Source organism: Camelus bactrianus, chromosome 26, assembly GCF_048773025.1.
Source record: "Camelus bactrianus isolate YW-2024 breed Bactrian camel chromosome 26, ASM4877302v1, whole genome shotgun sequence".
Classification (NCBI taxonomy): domain Eukaryota; kingdom Metazoa; phylum Chordata; class Mammalia; order Artiodactyla; family Camelidae; genus Camelus; species Camelus bactrianus.
This window is the reverse complement of record NC_133564.1, coordinates 30,368,919-30,391,170: the sequence shown is the minus strand read 5'-3', so window position 1 is coordinate 30,391,170 and position 22,252 is coordinate 30,368,919. Positions and strand designations below refer to the sequence as shown.

The following is a 22,252-nucleotide window of genomic DNA, read 5'->3' as shown; positions in this document are numbered from 1 at the left end:
GCGTGCACACCACTGAACAAGTTTTCTTTGAAACTTAATTTTTTTTTTAATTTTTAAAATTTAATTTAAAAAAAATGTTCCTGCTAAGCCTTGTCTAGGAGGACTTAGGTTGGTCATTTTGAGAGGAGAATGGCTAAGATACAGAAAAATAATAATAAGCCTTTATTATGGGCATGGACTTAAGACAGTAAGTGTGGGTTAATAGGTCTGAGAAAGCCAGAGGTCAGGAGGTGAACCGAAGGTTAGTATAGGGAGAATAACTAAGTTGAGTCACAAGAACATTCTCAATGAAGAGCTCTGGAGAATGGGCCAGCTCCCATTTACTAAATAAATGACCCCATAAGCATAACAGAAATTGTAGAAGGTAGCAAAAAATGGAAGAATGAATATGGTACCGAAACAGGACACCATCAGTTACATTCTAGGAAAGAGGGAGCGATCAACCCCAGGAACACAGCCCCACAAGCAAAATACCAATCCTCATTTTGTCACTAACTTTCACTTGGGCTCCTGTGCCAGGGTTGCCCAAAAGCGAGCTACACTTTTTCACTTTTTGCAAATTGCGAGCTAAATTCGCAGAGCAAACGTCAGGCGGGAAACTAACCTTCGGAGTTCCGCAGTCACACTCCTCCCCGGGGTCCACCAGCTTATTGCCGCAGAAAGGAGGACTATACGCCTCAGCAGGCTTTGGAATATTAAGAAGGCAGTTCCCACCGTACTTTAAAATAAAGTTCTCAAAGTCTTCCACACTGCAACTGCTAAAGTTTTTGGAACCTCTGTAATAAACATTAAGAAAAAGGTCTTTGGTCAGAGCGATTGTTCATTTTGAAATGTTTGAGTCACTCCTTCAACCAACAAGAAGTGAATATTTTTAGTGACAGAAAATACTTATAATATCGGAAGTCTCGCCAGCAGAAGAGACCTGAAAAACTATCTAGTCCTACCCAGAATTGAGTTTGATTTATCTTCCATCAAAAGGGGCTCTTCAACTGTTTGAAGCTGGCTACGGTTCCCCAATCTCTTTCCACTCTGCTGAATAACAGTCGCACGTTATCCTCATCATCACTTACAAGGTGCTATGTGAAGACAGCGGGCAGTTTCAGGGAGGATGACGTGGCATCCAGGGGCGGGACACACAGTGCAGAATTTCAGCCACCATGTGAGGTTTAGATGAAGCCTCTTGTGATAATTTCTAAGAACCACAGTTAATAGTCTGAAGGCTGCTGGAAACCATCCAACTGGAACTCTCTATGTGCTATTTGAACAAATGCAATTCTGATGTGTGTCTATGTGCTGTGGAGGGTTTTTCAGTTGTCGTTTTTCTCAGTAACAATAAAATATTTCCAGATAGTTCCACTGTTTTCACTTTCGAAGACTAGTGGGAAACACACTCATATATACAACATGAATCTTTAAGAAATCTGAGTCCTCTCAAAATTTTATCAAGGACGTTCAGTGCCCTGAAAGAATCCCTTTTTCATCAGTTTGAGCAACGGTGCCAAAAGCAACAGTGGGAATGAAAACTCTGTTACATTATGGTCACTGAGGAGGGCTTCCTATCTATGCCGAGGCTTCTGGACATTCAAGGAATCTAAGAAACAGATCCTTCCTGTGAGGCTTTGTCCCCTGCGTAAACTCGCCTCTGCTCACCGGCCCAAAGTCTCGTAGGAAGCAGACAGTCCTGGCTCTTGGCTCTTGGGACTGGAAAGAACTCACACAGAAAGTAAGACCCAGCCCGAGGTTTCTGACAGCAACAAAAACAGTTGTCTTCATAGTCTTTTTCTTGCTCCTCTCTGCTTAAAACTGTTGTAAGGGGGAGTCCTTTCTGTACATCGTTCATTCGACCAATATTTGGGGAACACCTGTTATGTACAAGGCGCTCTTCTTTGTGCAAAGGGGAAAACAATAAACAAAGCAGACAACAATCCCCGCCCCTGTGAAGGTGACATTCTAGGGAGGGACACAGACTATAAATATAAGAAGTAAGGAAATTCAATGGTGCATCAGGAGGTAAGTGTGAGTTGGGGGAAAGGGGAGGGAGTGGAGGAGATGACCTGTGCATGGGGAGGAGCGACTGTCTTTGTTCAAAGAGCCTAATTAAATCCATCTCTCTTCTGTGCCTAGGTAGCTGAGACTGGCTGAACAAAAACACACAACCACGCTGACTGATCTCACTTAGAAATCGTAACTGTGAAACTCGGTGCCTTCTCCAGCTGCCCAGGAAACATGCCCTACTCCATTCACTCTCCCAGAGGACCATTTCCCGCCTGCTCCTATTTCCTGAAACCCCAAACAGCTCCTCCCCTGCCTCATCTTTTAGCTGATGAACCTACTTCCCGCCTCACTGACAAAACTTGAGCACAGACTCCCACCATCACATCCATCCAACAACAACATCTACATCCATTTACTCCTATTATGACACACACCCTGCCAGCACTCCATGAACGCAAATCCCTCCACGTGTGCCCCAGATCCCAAACACTCCCCCCTACTGCAGGACTCCTCCAGCACTGTTCCCCTCTGCCTTTGATCATCAATTCTTCACCCTCTACTAAATCAGTCCTGCCAGTATATAAACCCACTACAATTTCCTCCATCTTGAAAAAGAACACTCTAACCTGACCGCACTTCCTTTGTACTTCAGACATCCACATGGCTAACCTTCCACTTACCTCCTTCAAGTACTTGGTCTAGTGTCATCTCAAAGACGCTTACTCTGACTGTATGAACTTAAAACCACAAACTAACCTCGACCACCACCACCTCCACCACCCCAGGCCCTTCCACTCTTCCATCCTGCTCCATTTTATTTTCCACAGCACTTAGCACCTTCTCACGTTCTATATTATTGATGCATTCATTATGCTAATAGTTTCTCTTCCTCCACGAAAATGTAAATTCTCTGACTAGCAAGTCTGTGTCTAATTCACAGAGTGGGTCCAAGCACCTAAAACAAAGTGTGGCACATCATGAGTGCTCAATAAAATATTTGATGAGTGAATGAAAAAAGTACAGTCCGTTCTTCATTACTTCTTACCCCATTTTAAACTCCATGAGAGCAATGCTTCACGGCATCCCCTCCTTAACTCTGATGCTCCTTGTTCCATCTCAGTCCCCTGTCTTACCTCATTGTTGCTTATTTATTTCTTGTTTCCTGAATTCATGTCTTCCTTAAGTGGCAACCAAAGCAGATGCCAAATTTACTTCCCTCTCCTACTAGACATCTTTTACAAACATGTGATTTTTCTTGTGACAAAAATTACCTTTTCTTTACTAAGTACAGTTTTTTCCTAAGTACTATTCTAATTCTTCCATATCTATTTTTCAGCATACCATGTGTCAAAAAGAGATAAACTCTCTAGTAAATTTTGCTTAAGTGTGTCATTTTATACCAGGATTAAAGAGACCTGCACTCTCAGGTCTGAAGATAACTGGCTAACAGAGGTTTTCATTATTCTTTCTGTGTTCAGGAGCTGGAGGGTGGTAGAAAAGGGAATGAACACAGAGCTGCAGTTATTCCCCATGAAATCTTCATCTGTGTTTGTTAAAGATGAACATCTTTTACATGCACCCCAATGTTCATAGCAGCACTATGTACAATAGCCAAGACATGGAAGCAACCTAAAAGTCCATCAACAGATGACTGGATGAAGAAGATGTGGTATGTTTATACCATGGAATATTACTCAGCCATAAAAAAGAATAAAATAATGCCATTTGCAGCAACATGGATGGACCTAGAGATCATCATTCTAAATGAAGTAAGCCAGAAAGAGAAAGAAAAATACCATATGATATCACTCATATGTGAGGAAAAAAAAGGACATTAATGAACTCATCTACAAAACAGAAACAGACTCATAGACATAGTAAATAATCTTATGGTTACTGGGGAAAGTGGGTGGGAAGGGATACATTTGGGAGTTTGAGATTTGTAAATGTTAGCCACTATATATAAAAATGGATTAAAAAAAACCAAGTTTCTTCTGTATAACACAGGGAGCTGTATTCAATATCTCGTAGTAACCTTTAATGAAAAAGAATATGAAAACGAATATATGTATATATATGCATGACTGGGACATTGTGCTGTGCACCAGAAACTGACACAGTGTAACTGACTATACTTCAATGAAAAATAAATAAATAAAGATGAACATCTTTCATATCTAATTCTCTCTCTGGCTCAGCTTCTCTCCATGTCTGTACTGTGGCTATCTCCAGCTCTCTGCTTAGCACCCCTGCCTACTGAATTAGGAAGGAACCTTGCTGCATTATGACAGATCTGCATCAAAAAGAAGCCAAATAACTCAATGGTTTTTTTCATCCTCAGACTCTCTGTTGTAATTATTTTTGTGCCCTGGTAAAGGGAGGGGTTCTAAGATCACAGGCTCTGGACCCAGACTTCCTAACTTCAAATCCCAGCCTCACCACTTACTTAGATGTGTGACCTCCATGTCCTCCTTCGTCAACAGAGATAACAAAGTCCCTACGTCTATCACGTTGCTGAGCATTAAGTTGTTCGTGCCTCTTAAATGCTTAGAACAATGTCTGATACATAAAGGGGTTCAGTAAATGTTAACTCTTCTTTCTCCTCTTTGTCTTGTCTCCCACCTTGAGCTATAAAATTGAGGGTGTTAGTAGGAAGATGTCAGGACGTCTTCAGTGACAATGCAGCGCTTTCTCAAGAAAGGGTCTGTGAGCAAACGCTTCCTATACTCCAATCCAACCTGCAGTGAGTCTACCGGAAACCCTTCTCTAATTTCTAATTACATATAAATTCTTCCATGTTCTCACACTCCTCTGGTCTCTCCATTGCTTTACAGAGGAATGTAGTTCCAGACCTGTGCCCTACATAAATGTTTCCTTCTTAAAGCTCTCTGGGGTTATTTATTTAATTGAAAAATCAACTTCTCATTGGTGTTACCACGTAATTAATTTCAGGGGACCAAGGAGTAATGTTTCCTATGTTTCCAACATACACATGAATATACCACAGAGTTTAAGACACACTGATCTGCAATCCCACATTAAGAAGAATCAAAAGGAAGAATTCAGTTACTCACGACGCTCCTGAATTCATGATGCAGCTCTTGACTACACAGTGACAATTTCTCCCATCATCATGATTCATTCCAAGGTTATGACCCAACTCGTGAGCAACAATGGATGCAAATATCTCCACCGCGATTTGTCCAAACTGACCAAACACAGGAAGGTGTTAATTAGAGTTCAGAACCAAAAGGACATGCCTTCTGTTTCTTAGATGATTTTTTCACAAAAAGAAAACTCATCACTACCATGTTGATAGTCCATGTGATAAATCTAGCATCCAATATCAGTGTGTATATACTTCAGTCTAGTAAGAAACTGGTGTGACAACACACTGATGACAGAGACAAACCCTTTAAGTAACAGATCAACTCCTTTAGCACCGACAGATTACTGATGGTGGTTTATGGGGAAACAGGTTCATGGTTCTAATTTAATTTTCTCAAGCAGAGCCTTTGTTTCCTCAATCATAAAAAGTGAGGTGCTAATAAACACACCATAAATATCAGAAAACTTAATCCAGTCTCTAGGGAAAGAGCCGCTTCTACCATGTCCCTCATAATACCCAAAATATCGTTATAAGGACCAGGAGAGGAAGTGCAGAGTCAATGAACGCATGACATTTCCCAATGCAGATGTCCACGGTTGAACATTAAGAACAAGACATACCACGTTAATCCCGCCAGCATGGCTCCTCGAACACGCCGTTCCCACAAATGCCATTCCCGCGGTCCCACCAAAACCTTTCTTCCTAAATGAAGAGCAAAGGTAAAAGTTACAAAATGTTCTTGGGGGAAAAAGGTACACATTGCTCCTATTTTTCTGGGGTAATCCTGAACTGATTGGTAGAACCTACAAAAACTGGGAGGAAAGTGGCAAAAAAGTAAAAATACCATTTAAAAAATCACAATTCAATGAAAGCCTTGTCTCCTTTTTATTATCAGAGAGTGAGATTAATATTACAAATTCATTTTGCAGGCAAGTGAGGACACATTTTAGATATCGAACCAGGTTGTTTTCTACCTTCTAGACGAAAAACTTTCCTAGAACACGTGACATCTACTTATTCAAAAATTCTAGAGAGATTGGGTAACAAAGTCAGTGAACATACACAGGAGGCTGCAGGCAGGGAGCACAGGGAACAGGAGAGCCACAGGGCTCTCCCTGTGGTTCCTTGATCATCCTGGACACACCTGGATCTCAGGACCTAGTCCCTCTACCTACAGCCCTCTTCCCTGAAACACACTCCCAACTTACTCCTTCCCCACCTTCAGTCCTTTACTCAAAAGCCATCCTCTCACTGAGATCTTCCCTAAAATTTCAACGTCACTCCTGCAACACTTCCCCCTCTACCATCCCTGCTTTATTTACCCTCCTTACCACTATTTAGTGTATCATATATACTTACCTATCTCAATTATGAGACTAATCTCCTCCACCACAATATGAACTCCATGAGCAAGAATTTTTGTCTGTTTTGTTCACTGCTCTACCCAGGGGCCTAGGTATACATCTAACAAGTACTTTTTAAATGAATAAACTAATCCTTCTCTGGGGCATCTTAACCAGCCAGGACAAGAGGCCTAGGGATACTGACATAAGAGAACTGCCAAGGAAACATTTTAGCCAGATCACCCTGTAGTGAAGTCCTCAAGCCCCACTACTGTCCTAAGTGCTTACAAAAGGCTTTTTTAGTGCCCCATTCTTAACCACAAACAACAACCAGGGATCATCAAACCTCTGGGGAATGCGTCCAACGTGGCAGATGGAGACCAAACAGAGGAGAAAGACAGCTGGGAGGTGTGGCTGGGAAAGCACAGGGAGTCTGCTCGGTGCCTGCTCCTCTTGGTTTTCGGGGAACGAGGTAGCACTCTCACTGCCAGGGAGGGTGTGAGGACACTTCAGGGAGCAATTTTACTAAAAATTAATAAAAAGGTCAGGCCAAGCCTTTGGAGTTATGGGGCCATAAAAATCCATTTAGGCACTCTCAGTGTCTTGCTTTAAATTAACTCATGCAACAGAAGAAAACAAAATAAAATCAAGTGAAATTTCTCCTCAGAAAAAATTGAGTTTTAGCTACCACTACCATTGAGGGAGGCAAAAATTATTACGTAAAACATTTTTTTGCAAAACGTCAGCCATCAACCAGAAAATTTTTAAGAAGGATGAAATTTTTTAATTTTTAAGTGAGGGTTTTGCTGTAAGTTTTGGGGATATATTTGTATTAAGTGATTATATAAGTTTAGGTTTTATTATGGTACCATGAAAATGCTGTGTAGAAAGAAGAAAAATTTTTTAAATATATAACAGAAATATCTCAAAGAAAGTTAAAAAAATCTATTACATCCATAGAATAAGAATTCAATTACATAAAAATGTTAAGGGGGATGAAAAAAAGAGCTATTAAACATTAAAGGTAAGATAGCAGAAATGAAAAATGCAATAAAAAGCTTAGAAGATAAATTTAAGGAAATGTCCCAGAAAGTAGAACAAAAGACAATGAAAAGAAAGGACACAAAAGATAAAATAAAAACAGAAAACAAGCACAAGAAACTCGATAGCAGAGTAAAAGAAATTCCAGAAGAAATGAAGAATAAAGATAAAAAGGATGAAATCATCTACCAAACAATTTGAGAAAAATTCCTAGAACCACAGGACATGAGTTTCAAGAATGAAATTACCCACTAAGAACACAGCACAATGAGTGATAACAGACCTACAACATCAGGAAATTTAGAAGCCTAGGAACCAAGAGAAGATCTACAAGTTTCCGGAGGAGAGAAAGAGAGAAAAAAAAAAAAAAAAGGCTACCACCACCTACAAGAGATCAAGAATCAGAATGGATTAAGGCTTCTCAACAGTAATTCTGGAAGTCAAGAGATAACAGCCAGGCCTTCAAAATTCTGAAGGAAAAAAGTTTTCAACCTAGAATTTTATACCCAGCAAACTAACGAGAAATTTACAAAACAAACTAGAAAGCACACCTCTGAAAGACTGAGTTACTGATGCCCTAGGATATTCAGAGGTCAAAGTGAGATCATTTTAAAATTCTGTTTCGAGTCTGTGAAACATATTTTCTGACATGTAAGAGGTGAAATCTTTTTCTTTCTATCTATCCTTTCACAAAAGGAAACTAGAAAACATGCCATACCAAAATGAGGAGGGAAACCCACGGAAGAGGAAGAAGAGTATGGGGTAAAGGTCACAGGGGGTCCAACACAGAGAGGTCTTACTGGCACACTGTCAGTTGTCTTATAGTATCAAAGTTTTCCTCATTGAAGTGAATGCTCAAAAACCTTAAGAGAATATGATTCTAATAAAAGGAAAAAAAGCAAAAATTATTATTCTGACCATGTCATTAATAGTATAAAAATAAAACTCACTTACAGAATTAGCTGTGCACTGTCATGTCTCCGACGTGTTATAAGAAACTTTTCCCTCCACTCTACAAAGCTCTTCAACACGTCACCAGCACCTCCATTTAGGCTGATCAGATTTCCATTTGTCCAGATCTCCAGTCCAACCAGCACAATTTGAATATTTAACATAATGTACATCTGGGAAGTAAACAGAAATAAAAATATATAAAATACATTAAAGAATATGAGAATAACTCAGGGGTATATATTTTATATAATTTAAAAAAATTAAAATTCTAATTCAAAAAGATATACACACTCCAATGTTCCTAGTAGCACTATTTACAATAGCCAAGACACAGAAGCAACCTAAGTGTTCATAAACAGATAAATGAATAAAGAAGATGTGGTATACATACACAGTGGAATGCTACTCAGCCATAAAAAAGAATGAAACTTTGCCATTTGCAACAACATGGATGGACTTGGAAGGTATTATGCCAAGTGAAATAAGCCAGACAGAGGAGGTCAAATACTGTATGGTATCATTTATATGTGGAATCTAAAAAATACAACAAACTAGTGAACATAACAAAAAAGAAGCAGACTCACAGATAGAGAACAAACTAGTGGTTACCAATGGGGAGAGAGAAGGATAGAGGGGCAATACAGGGGGAGGCGATTAAGAGGTACAAACTATTATGTATAAAGTAAGTTACAAGGATCTATTGCACAATACAGAGAATATAGCTAGTATTTTATAATAACTATAAATGGAGTATCACCTTCAAACATTGTGAATCCCTACATTTTACACCTGTAACATATAATACTGTACATTGACTATACGTCAATTAAAAAAAAAAACAACATAAAGAATATGAGAATATCTTTTAACTTATAATTAATACAACTATTTAAATTAAAAGCAGGACTCCTCTCCTCCAATAAAAAGTTCTCTCAATACAATGAGATTCTAATCTCTCAAGAGTCTCAGTTTCCTCATGCATAAGCAAAAGTAATAAAAGTTCAAAATTCTTTTTAATCTTCCTTTCGAAAATCTGACAAACTCTGGATATTTAAAGGTTGGGGTATTTTAGTTCCAAAATTTTCCATAAATGAATGCAAGCCAATTTATCGTCCATATTTAGCTCACCTAATGTAAATACTCATCCATTTCACTGCAGAAACATGAATAAGTTTGAGTACAAGGTGCTACCCCAAACTCCTATTGACGGTGTAATGTAATACAGAGTGAACCATATATCCTTCTTATGTAAAATTCAAATTACATATGCCCCAAAGGTTTCAGATAAAGGTTATGGAAATCGTATTTCTTTCACAGAGACAGTGTGAGGAATAAATGTTTTAATAAGTCTAAGGTACTCAGCTCCATTTCTAACCCATTATAAATACTCAATAGAATGCCATCGTCATCATCATCATTATTGTGCTTGGTATTCGTATTAGGGGAACAATTTAGAAATGAAATTGTAAGAATGTGTATTTAATTCTTCAGTATTTCACAATGAATGAATGAACTCCAAAGTCTCAAACCAAACCCCTCCCTCTCTCTCTCTGACTCAAATCCTTCCCTCCCTTCCTCTCTCCTTCTCTCTCTCTCTCTCTCACACACACACACACACACACACACATTGCCATATTATGGTTTCCGAGTAGGAGGCAGCCTTATTTAAAATAAGATTCTCTCAGTAAAAATTCAAAGATCTTTTCATAAATGCCAAAGTACCTTAGCCTCCCTAGAGAAATAAAATTCATATTTTATGGCAAGACAAGAAAACTTTAGGGGGAGGGTATAGCTCAGTGGTTAGAGGGCGTGCTTAACATGCACAAGGTCCAGGGTTCAATCTCCAGTACCTCCATTTAAACAAAGAAAGAAATAAACCAACCTAATTACAGCCCCACCCCAAAAAATTAAATAAATAAATTAAATTAAATTAAAAACTTTAAAAATTCTTCTCTGTCCTTTGGCCTCCTCTCTCCCCCAACTATGCATTGCATGTCTGCATCACGCATCCACCAAACCTCCCCCGTCGGCAAAAATACCTGCTCAATCACAAAAAGCAACATTCTCCTAGATCAACAAGATAATTCCTTAAAGATAACATTCCTTCTTGATCTCATAAGGCATCACATGACCCACCAGGATGACACTTAGCTTAGATCTGGATTCTGTAAACTGTCAACAATACATCATTTGACGTGCAGCCCTCTGTCTCAAAACACTTCTATAACTGTGTCTTGACTTCTAACTGGTGGAACAGTCCTCAGGGCTTTCTGAGATGCTCTTCTCAGGTTATGATCCTCAAATTCGGCCCGAATAAAATCTTCGATTTCTTTCTTAGATCAACTGATCAATTTTTCGCTGACTCGACTCTAAAGTAGATGCTAATTTGAAATTTCCTGTCTGTCTCAGAGACTCTCAACAATGACACTTTCCTTTTAAACATAAGAAAAGTTAGGGAACAAATTTAGAAAGCAGGTCCCTGAAAAACTGAGTTACTTAGGCTCTAGAATAATCAGAGCTCAAAATGAAACAACTCTGAAGTGCTGTTCGGAGCCTGTGAAAGGGGAGGACAGAATAGTCCCTGTTGATAGAAAATCCGACTTACGCTGTCCAGGCAGTTTGCCAAACGAATCATCTCTGCTCGCACTGCAGTCTGGTTTCTTCCCATCGTGTCATACTGAAAATCAAAGAAGGCAAATCATTATCACCAAAGTAATTTAAGAAGAAAAAAAATCTATATTCTCTTATAATGAAGAATCCAAATATTCCCTCTGAACCAAAAATTGAAGCATTTAAACATTCTCCTGCATTTCAAACGAATACATCTAAAGGGTACATTTTATGACAAGTAGAAATAAAAGAAAAACAGGTACATATGTGAAGTGAATCCTAATGAAAAAGCATTGAAACTTTAATTTTCTCCAAATTAGTACAATTTTAAAATGAGTTTTGCTCTTAATGGTCTTTTTATTCATTTTAATGCAAAAACATTTTCAAGCATTTCACAGAGGTAGTTTAAAACAATCAAAACACTTAAAGGAATAAAAGACGATCTAAAAGATTTCCTGATCCTTTCACCTCCGAGGCCAAAGACATTACCAATAACCCATTTCTAAACTCTGGGCTAAATTAATAATCAGAGATTAGCCACTGTTCACTAGTGGAAACATTATACATAGATAGATATATAGAGTTATATGAAATTTTAACCATTTAAACCAAAGAATTGATATGACATTCATTTCTTTGAGAACTAGCTAAATCCAAATGTCTATTTTAACATTATTTTAAAACAACCAATTTAATAACTAATTACAAGAAAAGTTTTAAAAGAATGAGTGGTTTTTCCCTGTGATAAGGGCATTCATGCCAGAATATATCAGATTTTTTCAATTAGGCATTTTACCATGATTCTCCTAATCAAGAAAAAAACATTTTAATACATTTGACAAGCTTTGATTAGAACAGAGCCATTTTTATTTTGAATCATTTTTCTACCTATCTGGAGAGAGTAATAAAGAAAAACATTCCAAATCTCTATTTTTGTCACTTGTGCACAACATTCTACAGGAACTTTCCATTCATCATTTGGGACAGAGTTCATGCTTGTTAACACTGCCTTATGCGTCTTCCTTCCACACTTGAGGGTAATGAACCTACTATGAACAAATCTGAATGTATATCTACTTCTTAAAAATATGAATTTTTTTTCTTACCTCCATAGAATAAGGGATTTTTCTAAATCATAAAAATCCTCAAAACTTCCTCTTACAGCTTACCAGAAAGGAATTGTCAACCAAGTTACATTTCTGCAAACAACTTTTCATACAACCAACCAAGTTGGCAGTAATTTTGTGAGACAAAACATTTTAAATAATCTATTGGTAAAATTATACGGTGGCTATATCTAAAATTGATCATTCTGAAAATGCTGAGATAGAGACGTTATTCTTAGTTAAGTAAAGCACAACTTTTATGTTGATGAATAAGGAAAACGCCCTGGTGTTGTCCCATAGAGTGAAAGTGACAATAAATGCTGAGAACCATTCTCCTCCATTCCCCTCTAAAGCACTCCAGGAATGGAGGTTTCCCATCTCTTAAAGTAAATTATCGGTTATCCCAGATCCTTTCCACAGAGCAGGCTAAGAGGGTTCATTAGAAGCTAAGATGCAATAAATCAATAACTGGAAAAAAAAAAAAAAGTGAAGTCCCGGTTAGCCGAAATTCTAGCAAACAAAGCATTTTATACGGCAAGAAAGCAATATCTGATTAACTGGGTTTATTACCCCAGTCCTTTAAATTAATCTGAAAAGGTCTCCACATCCTGAGAAAGCAGTACAGTTGCACTTAACAACTTCAGCAGGTGCCAATCACCCGAAAGGACAGGAAAAATAAAACAAAGTCACTAGTGAAAAATACAGGTAGACGTAAACTCATTTGCTACATTCAGCTTCTGGAGGTTATTATGAATATTAAGTATGTTTATAGGAAAAAAAAGTTAATTTTAGTTTTCAAATTACATTTAAGAAAAATCAATACAGATACACAATATTGCGTATTTCCTTCATGGGATGCTCACTTCTCGTCTGCTTTTCATGAAAAAGAAAAAAAAACTGTCACCGATCCTACCTTTTCCTTGTCTACAACAATGAGCAGCTCCACGTAGCGGGTCTGGGGCAGGACAGCTCTTCTTCTCTGTCAAAAACACAAACAACATAAAGGCAAAAAAAAAAGGTATAAGTCTATACGTTCCTCATACACAATGATCTTACCTTAACGTCTAGTCATTTATTTCATGCCTGCTAAGAGCTTCAGAACATGATTTTACTTAACACGTCCTAAATCAATAAAGCCAAAAACACGCTTTTTTTTAAGTGATTATCTATCATCTGTACTGATCTGAGAAAAATTCTAGTTAAAGATAATACGAGTTATTCAAGTTTCCAAAGCAGAATTACTGATTTTCTAACATCAGAACTACATACACACACACACACACACACACACATTTCAATAGGAAACCCCCTACTTTGCTGAGAGTGAGAGAAAAAACACCTACTAGTCCCTGAGAGCAGAAGGGCAGACAAGATTTGCCATTTAATTTGTTTGTTCTTGTCTTTCATTTACTTTTCCCCCTCTAGTTCTATTAAATTATAATTGACACCGACATACTGTCCACTTTTAAAAAATGACTAGTTTTGTGATATTATAGAAACTTATATAAAATTTAGAATGAGCTAAAATTTCAATGTTTTCCAATGATTAAAGTTTTAACAGTCCAATCGCCAAAAGAATGAACAGCGGGAGAGACAATGAAAATAATGCCATAAACTAGTATGAGTTAGTGACAACAGACTGGAAGGGCCACACATCTCTCCCAACCCGGCAACATCATCTCATGTTGCAGAAAGCCGCCTTCCTGCAGCCGAGGTTGCTCTAGCCCTAGAAATGGTTCAGTCTAAGAGATCCCTGTGTGGAGAAAGCCACGGAATCCAAAAGAAGCCTCAGCACATGAAAATGAAAATACGTACGCACATGCATGACTGGGACATTGTGCTGTACACCAGAGAACGACACGTAACTGACTCAACTTCAATTAAAATTAATTAATTAATTAAAAATTAAAAAAAATAAAAAACTACATGAATGCACGTAAAATTATGACTGTATTCAATGTAATTTAAAAGAGAGAGAAGAAAAAAAGCAGCAGCAGCCTCAAAACAGGGATACAAGTGTCCCTGAAAGACATCTGAGGTCACTGAAGCCCTAAAAACCCAATCTCCCTCTCTCTGTTGAGCTCAGTTTAGAGCTCCAGAACCATCATTCCAGTTTGTGTAAAAGGAATCCACGTTTAAAAAAAAACAAAAAACTCCACTGCTCTCTAGTATGCAGCTATGACAAAAAGAAATAGGATTAGTGTTTAAGATTTAAGCCCTAGTTTTCAGAACACAGAAGCCCGACTGCACGCAACTTGGTGGTGGGAACTGCATGCTGCCCATCTTTTTACCCACTGGTACCCACCACAATGTCTGGCACACAGTTGGCAAAAGCACAGTCATGACAGGTATTGGTTTAATGCACAAACACACGATTATTCGAAACTTTAGTCTGAGCCATGAAGAAAAACATTATCTCCTTACTCGAAGTAGCTGAGTGATGTGATGAGGCTGGCCTTCTTCATCCCACGTGATTTCTTCCTCTACATCCTTGCCGGAAACCCCGCACTTCAGAGGCTCTTTGTGGACATTGTCCATTCGATACAAGATGTGCTCAAAACGAGAGCTGTTTTGCAAGGGCTCGATTCCATAACTCACATTCTCGATATGCAGCAATCCTCTAGTGTCATGTGACACATTCCCAATTTTTGAGAAGGAAAAGAAGATGAAAAACAACAACAAAAAAATACACAGGAAAAAGGAATCAGAAAACCTGAATTCAAGTCCTAGTTCTCAACGTAAGTAAGACATGATAGCAGGGTACTGAGAAAAACAGAGAGGTCTTAGAGTTAAGCAGATCTAAATTTATAGCTCAGGGCCGCTACTTCCTTGCATCACTGCCTGAAAGTTACTTAACCTCTGGGAAGGACCACTGTATAACGAAAGGCAATTCAGAATAATGGCTAAAAGCATGGAGTCTGGAGCCAGAGGACCAGAGTTCGAATCCCAAATGTTTCCTGCTAACCATAGGACTCTCCCCAAATTATTTAACTTCTGCCTTAACCTTCTCCATGGGGCTATTCTGAAAACTAAGTTATCTAATAGGCACAAAACACTTAGAACATTGCTTGGTACATAGTACCTATTCTATAAGCATCATTACTTAAATGGAGAAAATTACAGGCTTCATAGATAGTTGGTTTGAGAATTAAAAGTAATATTTATTCGTTCCATCAATCATGCAACCAGTCAACTACCCCAGTGTCATACTGCCAGGGCCTTAATAACTTTAATTTTAATATTGCTCTCACTTCACTTGATATATGATAAAAATATGGGGAAAAAATGAGCCCCTCTTCATGGTCATTATGAGACTTAAATGAAAGAATACTTGTGAAAATATTCTAAAACTAAGGGGTCACAGAAATTTAAAGTACGCTTTACTTTAAATAGTAAAACTTACTTAGCAGTCTCAAAAAATGAAATTTTTTCTTTATCTTTTAAAATTCATCAACTGTAGTATCATCCTAAATAAACATGCCAAGAATGGTATCTGAGCCGTAGCTCTAAATTAGATCCTCAGAGACATCAAAGTAAAATCTACATTTACGCCCCACCAAATGACTTGATTTGGAGATAGAGATAAGTAAATGGGAAAGAAGGGAACAGGAAAAAAAAAAAAAACTGATAAAGAATATTCCTTACCTGAGTCCAGAACAGTCAGTAAGAGCGATGGATGAATCATAGATTCCTTCCACATATCCGCGATAATGGCAATGATTCTATAATGATAAAAACTGTATTACCTTCAAATACTGTTGGGCTGCTGAACATCATCACAGAAACTGCAGAATCAACAAAACTATTTAAAGTCACTAAACTGAAAATTTTATTTGCATCATCGGCATCTCATAATAACACCCGGCATTCTTTGGTCTATCTTCAGACTGTCCGCCATCACCCTGCAGCTACACAAATATTTAGGCAGAATTCCAGAGGATACTGAGTACAAACAGCTCTACCCCCCAATAACCTTTAAACCTAGAAGCAGATCAAGATAGCGTTACATCATGTTTAACATTTTAAATCACAGGCAATTCAAGACACAACAGCCAACTGAAATCGGATACAGAAGAGGACCTTGTGACAGGCCAATGATGCCAAGAGAAAAAAATTTCAGTTACTGCAAAAAAAGGGACTTTGATCAGGTGATTTTTCTTTTCTTCCTATAGGTATATTGATTATATTATTATTTAGTTATACATTTAGCCATCTTTAAAAACTAAAGAGCTTTTATCCTTAATCTTGAGCAAGACATTGACCAGTGGATATACAAGCATATCACTTACGAATATCAGGCTTTTTGTGCATACAATGAGGTTTTTATCATCTTTAAAGTAATTACAAAACACCAAAAAAAGAAGCCAAGGGGAGTGGGAGGAAGGGGAGGACGTCACGACACATCACCAGGCCTCAGTAATTAAAACAGTATGGTACTGGTGGTGCATTATTGAGAGACCAACCAGCGGGGCAGAATACAGGTTTCAAAACAGACTGAAATACATATGGAACTTAACAGGATAAAAGTGGCATCTCAAATCACCGAGGCAAAGATGCACTTTTTAATAAGCGGTGCTCAGTCCACAATAACAGAGTCGGGAATCAAGTCCAAGCAGTGTGTGTCACCAAAATCCAGGCCAAGAAACCTCTCCAAAAGGAAAAAAAAAGCCTTTTTAAGATCACTGCTTTTGTGGAGTGGCATAAATTATGTGATCTTTGGTCTCATGCTGTAATAACCTTCAGATGGATGGCTGGCTGGATGGATGAATGGATTATGTGTGGTCTGGTTTATGCTATCACGTACATTTAAGCTCCTCTAACTCTTCTGCTATTAAAAAATGGACAAACAAAATACTACGATAAAGGAATTAGAAAATGGCCCAGAAAAATGATAGGTTTAAGTCAGCATTTCCTTGTTTTTTTAAAGTACAAATAATTAATCTAAAATAAATGTTTTGCCTTCTATTTATTTGAAGAGTGCTGCAAAAGTGCATAACTCACATAAACAATTCCAGCTAGCAAAGCTTTACAAAGCTCAGGGGAAAAATAATACATGTTTAATGAAAACAAAGACTTCTTAAGAAAACTACAGCAAAAGAAAATAATATATAATACCTAACTGCCAAAAAAGACTGTAAGACACTCTTTCCAAATAAAACTAGAAATGTCGACGCTCTAATTAAATAACACATAAAGCCAAATTTGACATCTGTCAATTATTTCAAGTATTTCTGGCTAGTTTTGTCCTCAAGACTGCTCTATTCTCTGATGCAAAGAGGACCATACTTCTCTAGAAAAGAACTGTTTTTAGCAAAAAATTAGAATACATAATCGCAAACAAGTTGTTTGTTCTTTACTAAGTACTAACGGCAAATCTAATGGTTAAATGAGAAAGATGTGCATTCAGAGGTATTAACTTTTAGTAAAAAATAAACAGAAATAAAAAATAAATCAAACTTTTCCCCCTTATAATCAGTAAGGATTATCATTAAATAGAAGATTATTTTCCTGTTCTGTAAAAGAACACTTGACTACAGAGTACCAGGAGAGCTGTAAGGTACAGTTTAATCTACAGAAATGCACTCACCACTTCTACCCCAGGACAATTCCGTATGTTATAACATCAGAGGTGGCCCTTGGGGGTAGACCAAGGTAACAGTCCTAAGCACCTTTAGAAGAGAACTTACTTTAAAATTATAACTGTTTCAAATTCTGCTATAGGATCAAGAGGAAAATGTATTACCTGTGTATTAGGGTAGTCAGCAATCAGAGCCCCTTCCTCGTTGTAGGTATAAACTACAAAATCTTTGGGCAAAAGGTCTCTGCAAGAGGAATAAAACACAACATTTAAAATTATTTTATCTACTTACAACTAAGAACACAATTCATAAGGCATTACTCCTCAGAAAGATGTGCAGGAATAAAAACATTTACCTGATAAACTATTAAAGAAGGAGCTATCATAGAACTAAAAGCTCATAAACGGACTGGCATCTGAAATCACATGCACTGCTCCATCATAAAGAATAGTTAGGCTGCACATTTGTTCTCATGGTTATAAAATGCTGGTTGCAAAAAAATACACGTAACATCCTAAAAGTTTTCTGAGACATCTCATAGAGAAAGTATAAATTAGGTTATATAGCACATCATCTTTCTAAAAGAAAATAAATTATTTTACTCTTTTAAATGTCCTATATAAAGAAACAGCACTCATTCCCTTCACCGCCTAAGTACAGGGGCAAAATCCGTGTCAGCTGTCAGAGGAAACAATTACTGCTGATTCCTGAAGCTTCCTGCCATGTTAAGGGAGATGGATGGTGTGAACTTCATGTGTAAAGACAGGGTTAGCTCTGTTAGAGAAAAATATACCCAATGACGCTTGTTGAAGATGGTAAGGCAGACTTTATCACTGAGATATGTATAGGGACCACTTCAAAGGGATTTTACAGGGGGATGGGGAGAAAAAGCCGGCTCAGCTCCAAATACAGCATGGCCAAGTGGGAACTGAAAGCCAAGAACAGGGTGAGTGTCACTGGATGAAAAATTACTAAGAGGAAACATCAGAGGTGAGGGACATCCTGTCTAAACCAACCAGACAGATTCTTGCTGAAGACAGGCCAGCGTTATCAGACATCACTGCAGGGGGTGGGGGTGGCAGGGGGAGGGGATAATGAACCTGATCAGACATCCAGAGTGATCAGATATGTGAGGAGGGGTAGAGGGCCTTGCTGAAACTAGATTTTACAGCAAAGCGCACTGATGGACCTAGGAGAAGATTCAGAAACCTGACTAAAGTTTGCTCAAGCAAAGAGTCTTTGTCTCCCCTCTTGTTCAAGAAAAGAAGAGACATTCTTCTTTCCTCTGAGTAACACAAGCCCATTTCCTCATTCAGTTGTCTTTTGTTCATTACAGACCAGTTGAATCATTTATTGGAACTTGGTAGTAGAGGATATTTGCTGGGTGGTGCCAGCAGTCAGGAATCTAATGAGGGGAGTTGCTATGAAAATAAAAGAAAAACAAAGATTAACAGACAGAAATCCAGTTTCTGAGTCGAGTGGGCAGCGGTCAGGATTTTTCAGACCTGAGTTTGGAGCATCTTCAGATGGCAGAGTGAGGATGGTGCTGACCATCTGACAAATCTTCCTGGTTTGCAGTTTGAATGTCTCTGGCAATAGCATGAGATATTCTGATGAACTTCCTGAGTGCTCCAGACAGCAGGAAGTATGAAGGCTGCTCATATGTGATCTGTTGTAATAATTTTTTTGAAGTTTCTATCAGGTCTTCCAGCTGCGGTCTGCAGAGCTTCAGGATAAGGACAGTTTTAGCTCTCAATGATTCCAAGTCAGAAATGATAAAAATTGGAATTGCTAATTTAGAGAGTTGCAGCCTGATACTGGAGAAAACCAGAAGAATTCGGGATTTGAGAAAGCTGGCAAAATGTTCAAGATGCAAGGATCAAGGGGTGTTCATTATAGTTTTCTATCGGAACAAAAAACATTCTCTCTACAGCCACCCCCATTTCTGTGAAAGATAATCAAACTAACACTAATTTGTTCGCAAAAAGTAAGTCTGGTCTCATTAAACTTGGCCTGGTTATTTACATTAAGCGCAGCAAAAACGGTGATTGACCACACAGGTCCTTGTCTGAGTTTGCTTTGCTGGGACATTTCATAAGGAATCTGACTGTACTCTGAAAAGCTTCTCAAGGCTAAGAAGCCAAGTCAAGCACTCACCACTAGATTTTGCCTGAAATATCTAAAGATTTGGGTGAATTCCTCTCTTCTCGAGATCCCCAAAATATCTTGAGGTTCCTGGGCCTGCCAGAAATGACCTTCCTGACTCACCTGTAAGGCAGGAAACCCTCTAAGCCTGGTTTTCCCAAGGGAAGCTGTATAAACATTTAAGTTGCCTCCTTAAAAATCAACCTTAGTTCCTTAAAGCTATCTAATCATATCTTATTCGATACATCATTCTCAAATATGACATTCCTATCAAAGCCATGGTAATAAAACCAAGGTTTCCAATTGTTTCTCATTACAAGGAGAACAGATTTTTATTGAACTTATGCAAATAACTATATTGCCATGAAAATAAGATGTGTTTAACACATCGAACAAGCCTAATTAGCTAAACATCTCCTTTTTTATAAGGAGAGAGACAAATCCTTTGCGATTTTCCAAGAGCCATCTAGGAAATCTCAGTTAGTTTGACGTCAAAAAGATTCCACTTAGAATTTGATTTAAGGAAGCTGTTAAATATGCCATGTTTGAACAATTGACTAATAGGATTACAGGTGTCACTGTGACACACTTAGCTGTCCATTTAACCAAAGTCACAATTAAAAGATTTCAAAGGCAAATACAAAAAGTTACATAGTTATTAAAAAAAAAACTTAGCTTTTTTAATATTGAGATTTGGTTTTCTTAAATAATCAAAGAGCTGATAAAGACATGACACACAGGAAATTACCTTAAAAACACAAAATCTCTTCTTCCCAAGCTGTTTACTTTAAGTAAATACCTTTACTTTTAAAGGTAAAGAAAAACAATTTTTTTTTTTACAATTTCCTATTTAGAGCAAACCAATAAACTAAAAAAAACTTGCCATTTTAATAGAGAGAGAACATCAAATTCTGGTTTTTTTTTTTTGTTATCAGTGTACTACTAATGCTAAGGCAAATTTAAAAAAAAAAAAGAAAAAACCTTACAAATAAATCCATCCAATATTAGCCAACTTTGACTACCCAAGGAGAGATTCCTTTCCACAAACTTCCCAAAAAATGTTTCTTATATCACTTAGGTTTTGTCCTACGTTTTTCTTCTTTCTTATTCTGGAACAACCAGTCATTCTACTTTAAGTCAAAATTATTCTCTTTTCCCCTTAGCAAAACACATTCTTCATACTCTTTCTTATCAAAAACACCTTCCTTGCATAGTTTTTTTCTCTTTACCCTTATTATTCCTAGCAGTTTAATTCACACATATTGATGAGATTTTTAATCACCAGTGACATGAATTTTCAGTAAAAATTAGGAAGCAAACTGCCTGCTACATACTACTATTTTGTAGAAAATTCATGAATACATCATTTCATAATTTCTAGAGACGTGTCTTTCCCACAGTACAATTTCTTATGCTTATTAACAGACCCAAATATATTAAGCTTCTCTATACCATATAAAAATAAGATGCCAAAAGTAAATACAATCAAATTTATCTTCAGCAGTTAATATTTCAATATTTTATCTTATTTGGAAATTGTCTAGATACAGATACCCATCTTTAACTTCAACTTACTATATAGCTTTAAGGTTTCAAGATACAAAAAAAGTTTTGAAGCTATTTTTAAGGAGATATAAAACATAATTACTACTGCAAAGCATTTACAAAATTTTATCCTGTTTACATCTATTTAATTTACTTGTTCTGAGCAATTAGGCTTGAATTACTCATGAAAATTTCATGAGACATTAATGAAACAAAGCTAGCCATCCACCATCTTAAGCTGTTTCTCCTAAACTGATTTCTGACAAATCAGGCCAGTATCAAAAAAAAAAAAAAAAACCATAAAAGCAAAGAGCTAAAAAATTATATATTTATGCTTCTTCCCTTTTTTTTTTAACTGTCATGCTTGACATCAAGCAACTTTTTTACTATACATTGTGTTCTTAGTATGGATTTATAATTTGTGGCCTTAAATATCTAGTAAAGCTAACATAAGCTTGCTTGAACAGTAAACGTAGATAGAAAAAATTATATATCTGCATAACATATTTAATGCTGACAACTCTGAAGCTGTCAGAGTTGACAGACAATTGTATCAACAATTTAAAAGCTAGCGAAAAGTTTACTTGAGATCTCTTGAACTTAAAAAAAACACTTGGGTTAGTTTCTGTATTCCAGAGTTATAGGAAAACAATTTTGATAAATGCTCATTTATCTCTAAGGCAATTTGAATAGAACTCTTTAAGGGATTTTATAAATTAACATACAATACCACCCAGGGGCAGAAAACTATCACTCATCTATAACATACGTACATACGTAGACATACGCAAGCGTATAGACACAAATAACAGAGTTTTTATGCTA

At 37.3% G+C, this 22,252-nt stretch overlaps 1 protein-coding gene across 1 annotated transcript in view; it reads right to left on the bottom strand.

Moving 5' to 3' along the window:
- Nucleotides 1-22,252, bottom strand: part of ADAM9 (ADAM metallopeptidase domain 9) — a 69,141-nt gene that overhangs the window by 31,984 nt on the left and 14,905 nt on the right. The window contains exons 4-12 of the mRNA XM_010958041.3: nt 17,902-17,980; nt 15,804-15,880; nt 14,583-14,778; nt 13,072-13,137; nt 11,048-11,119; nt 8,443-8,612; nt 5,725-5,806; nt 5,070-5,203; nt 605-776 (exon numbers count right to left, since the gene is read on the bottom strand). Coding sequence (XP_010956343.2) covers nt 605-776; nt 5,070-5,203; nt 5,725-5,806; nt 8,443-8,612; nt 11,048-11,119; nt 13,072-13,137; nt 14,583-14,778; nt 15,804-15,880; nt 17,902-17,980 — 1,048 coding nt within the window. The remainder of the gene's footprint in view (nt 1-604; nt 777-5,069; nt 5,204-5,724; nt 5,807-8,442; nt 8,613-11,047; nt 11,120-13,071; nt 13,138-14,582; nt 14,779-15,803; nt 15,881-17,901; nt 17,981-22,252) is intronic.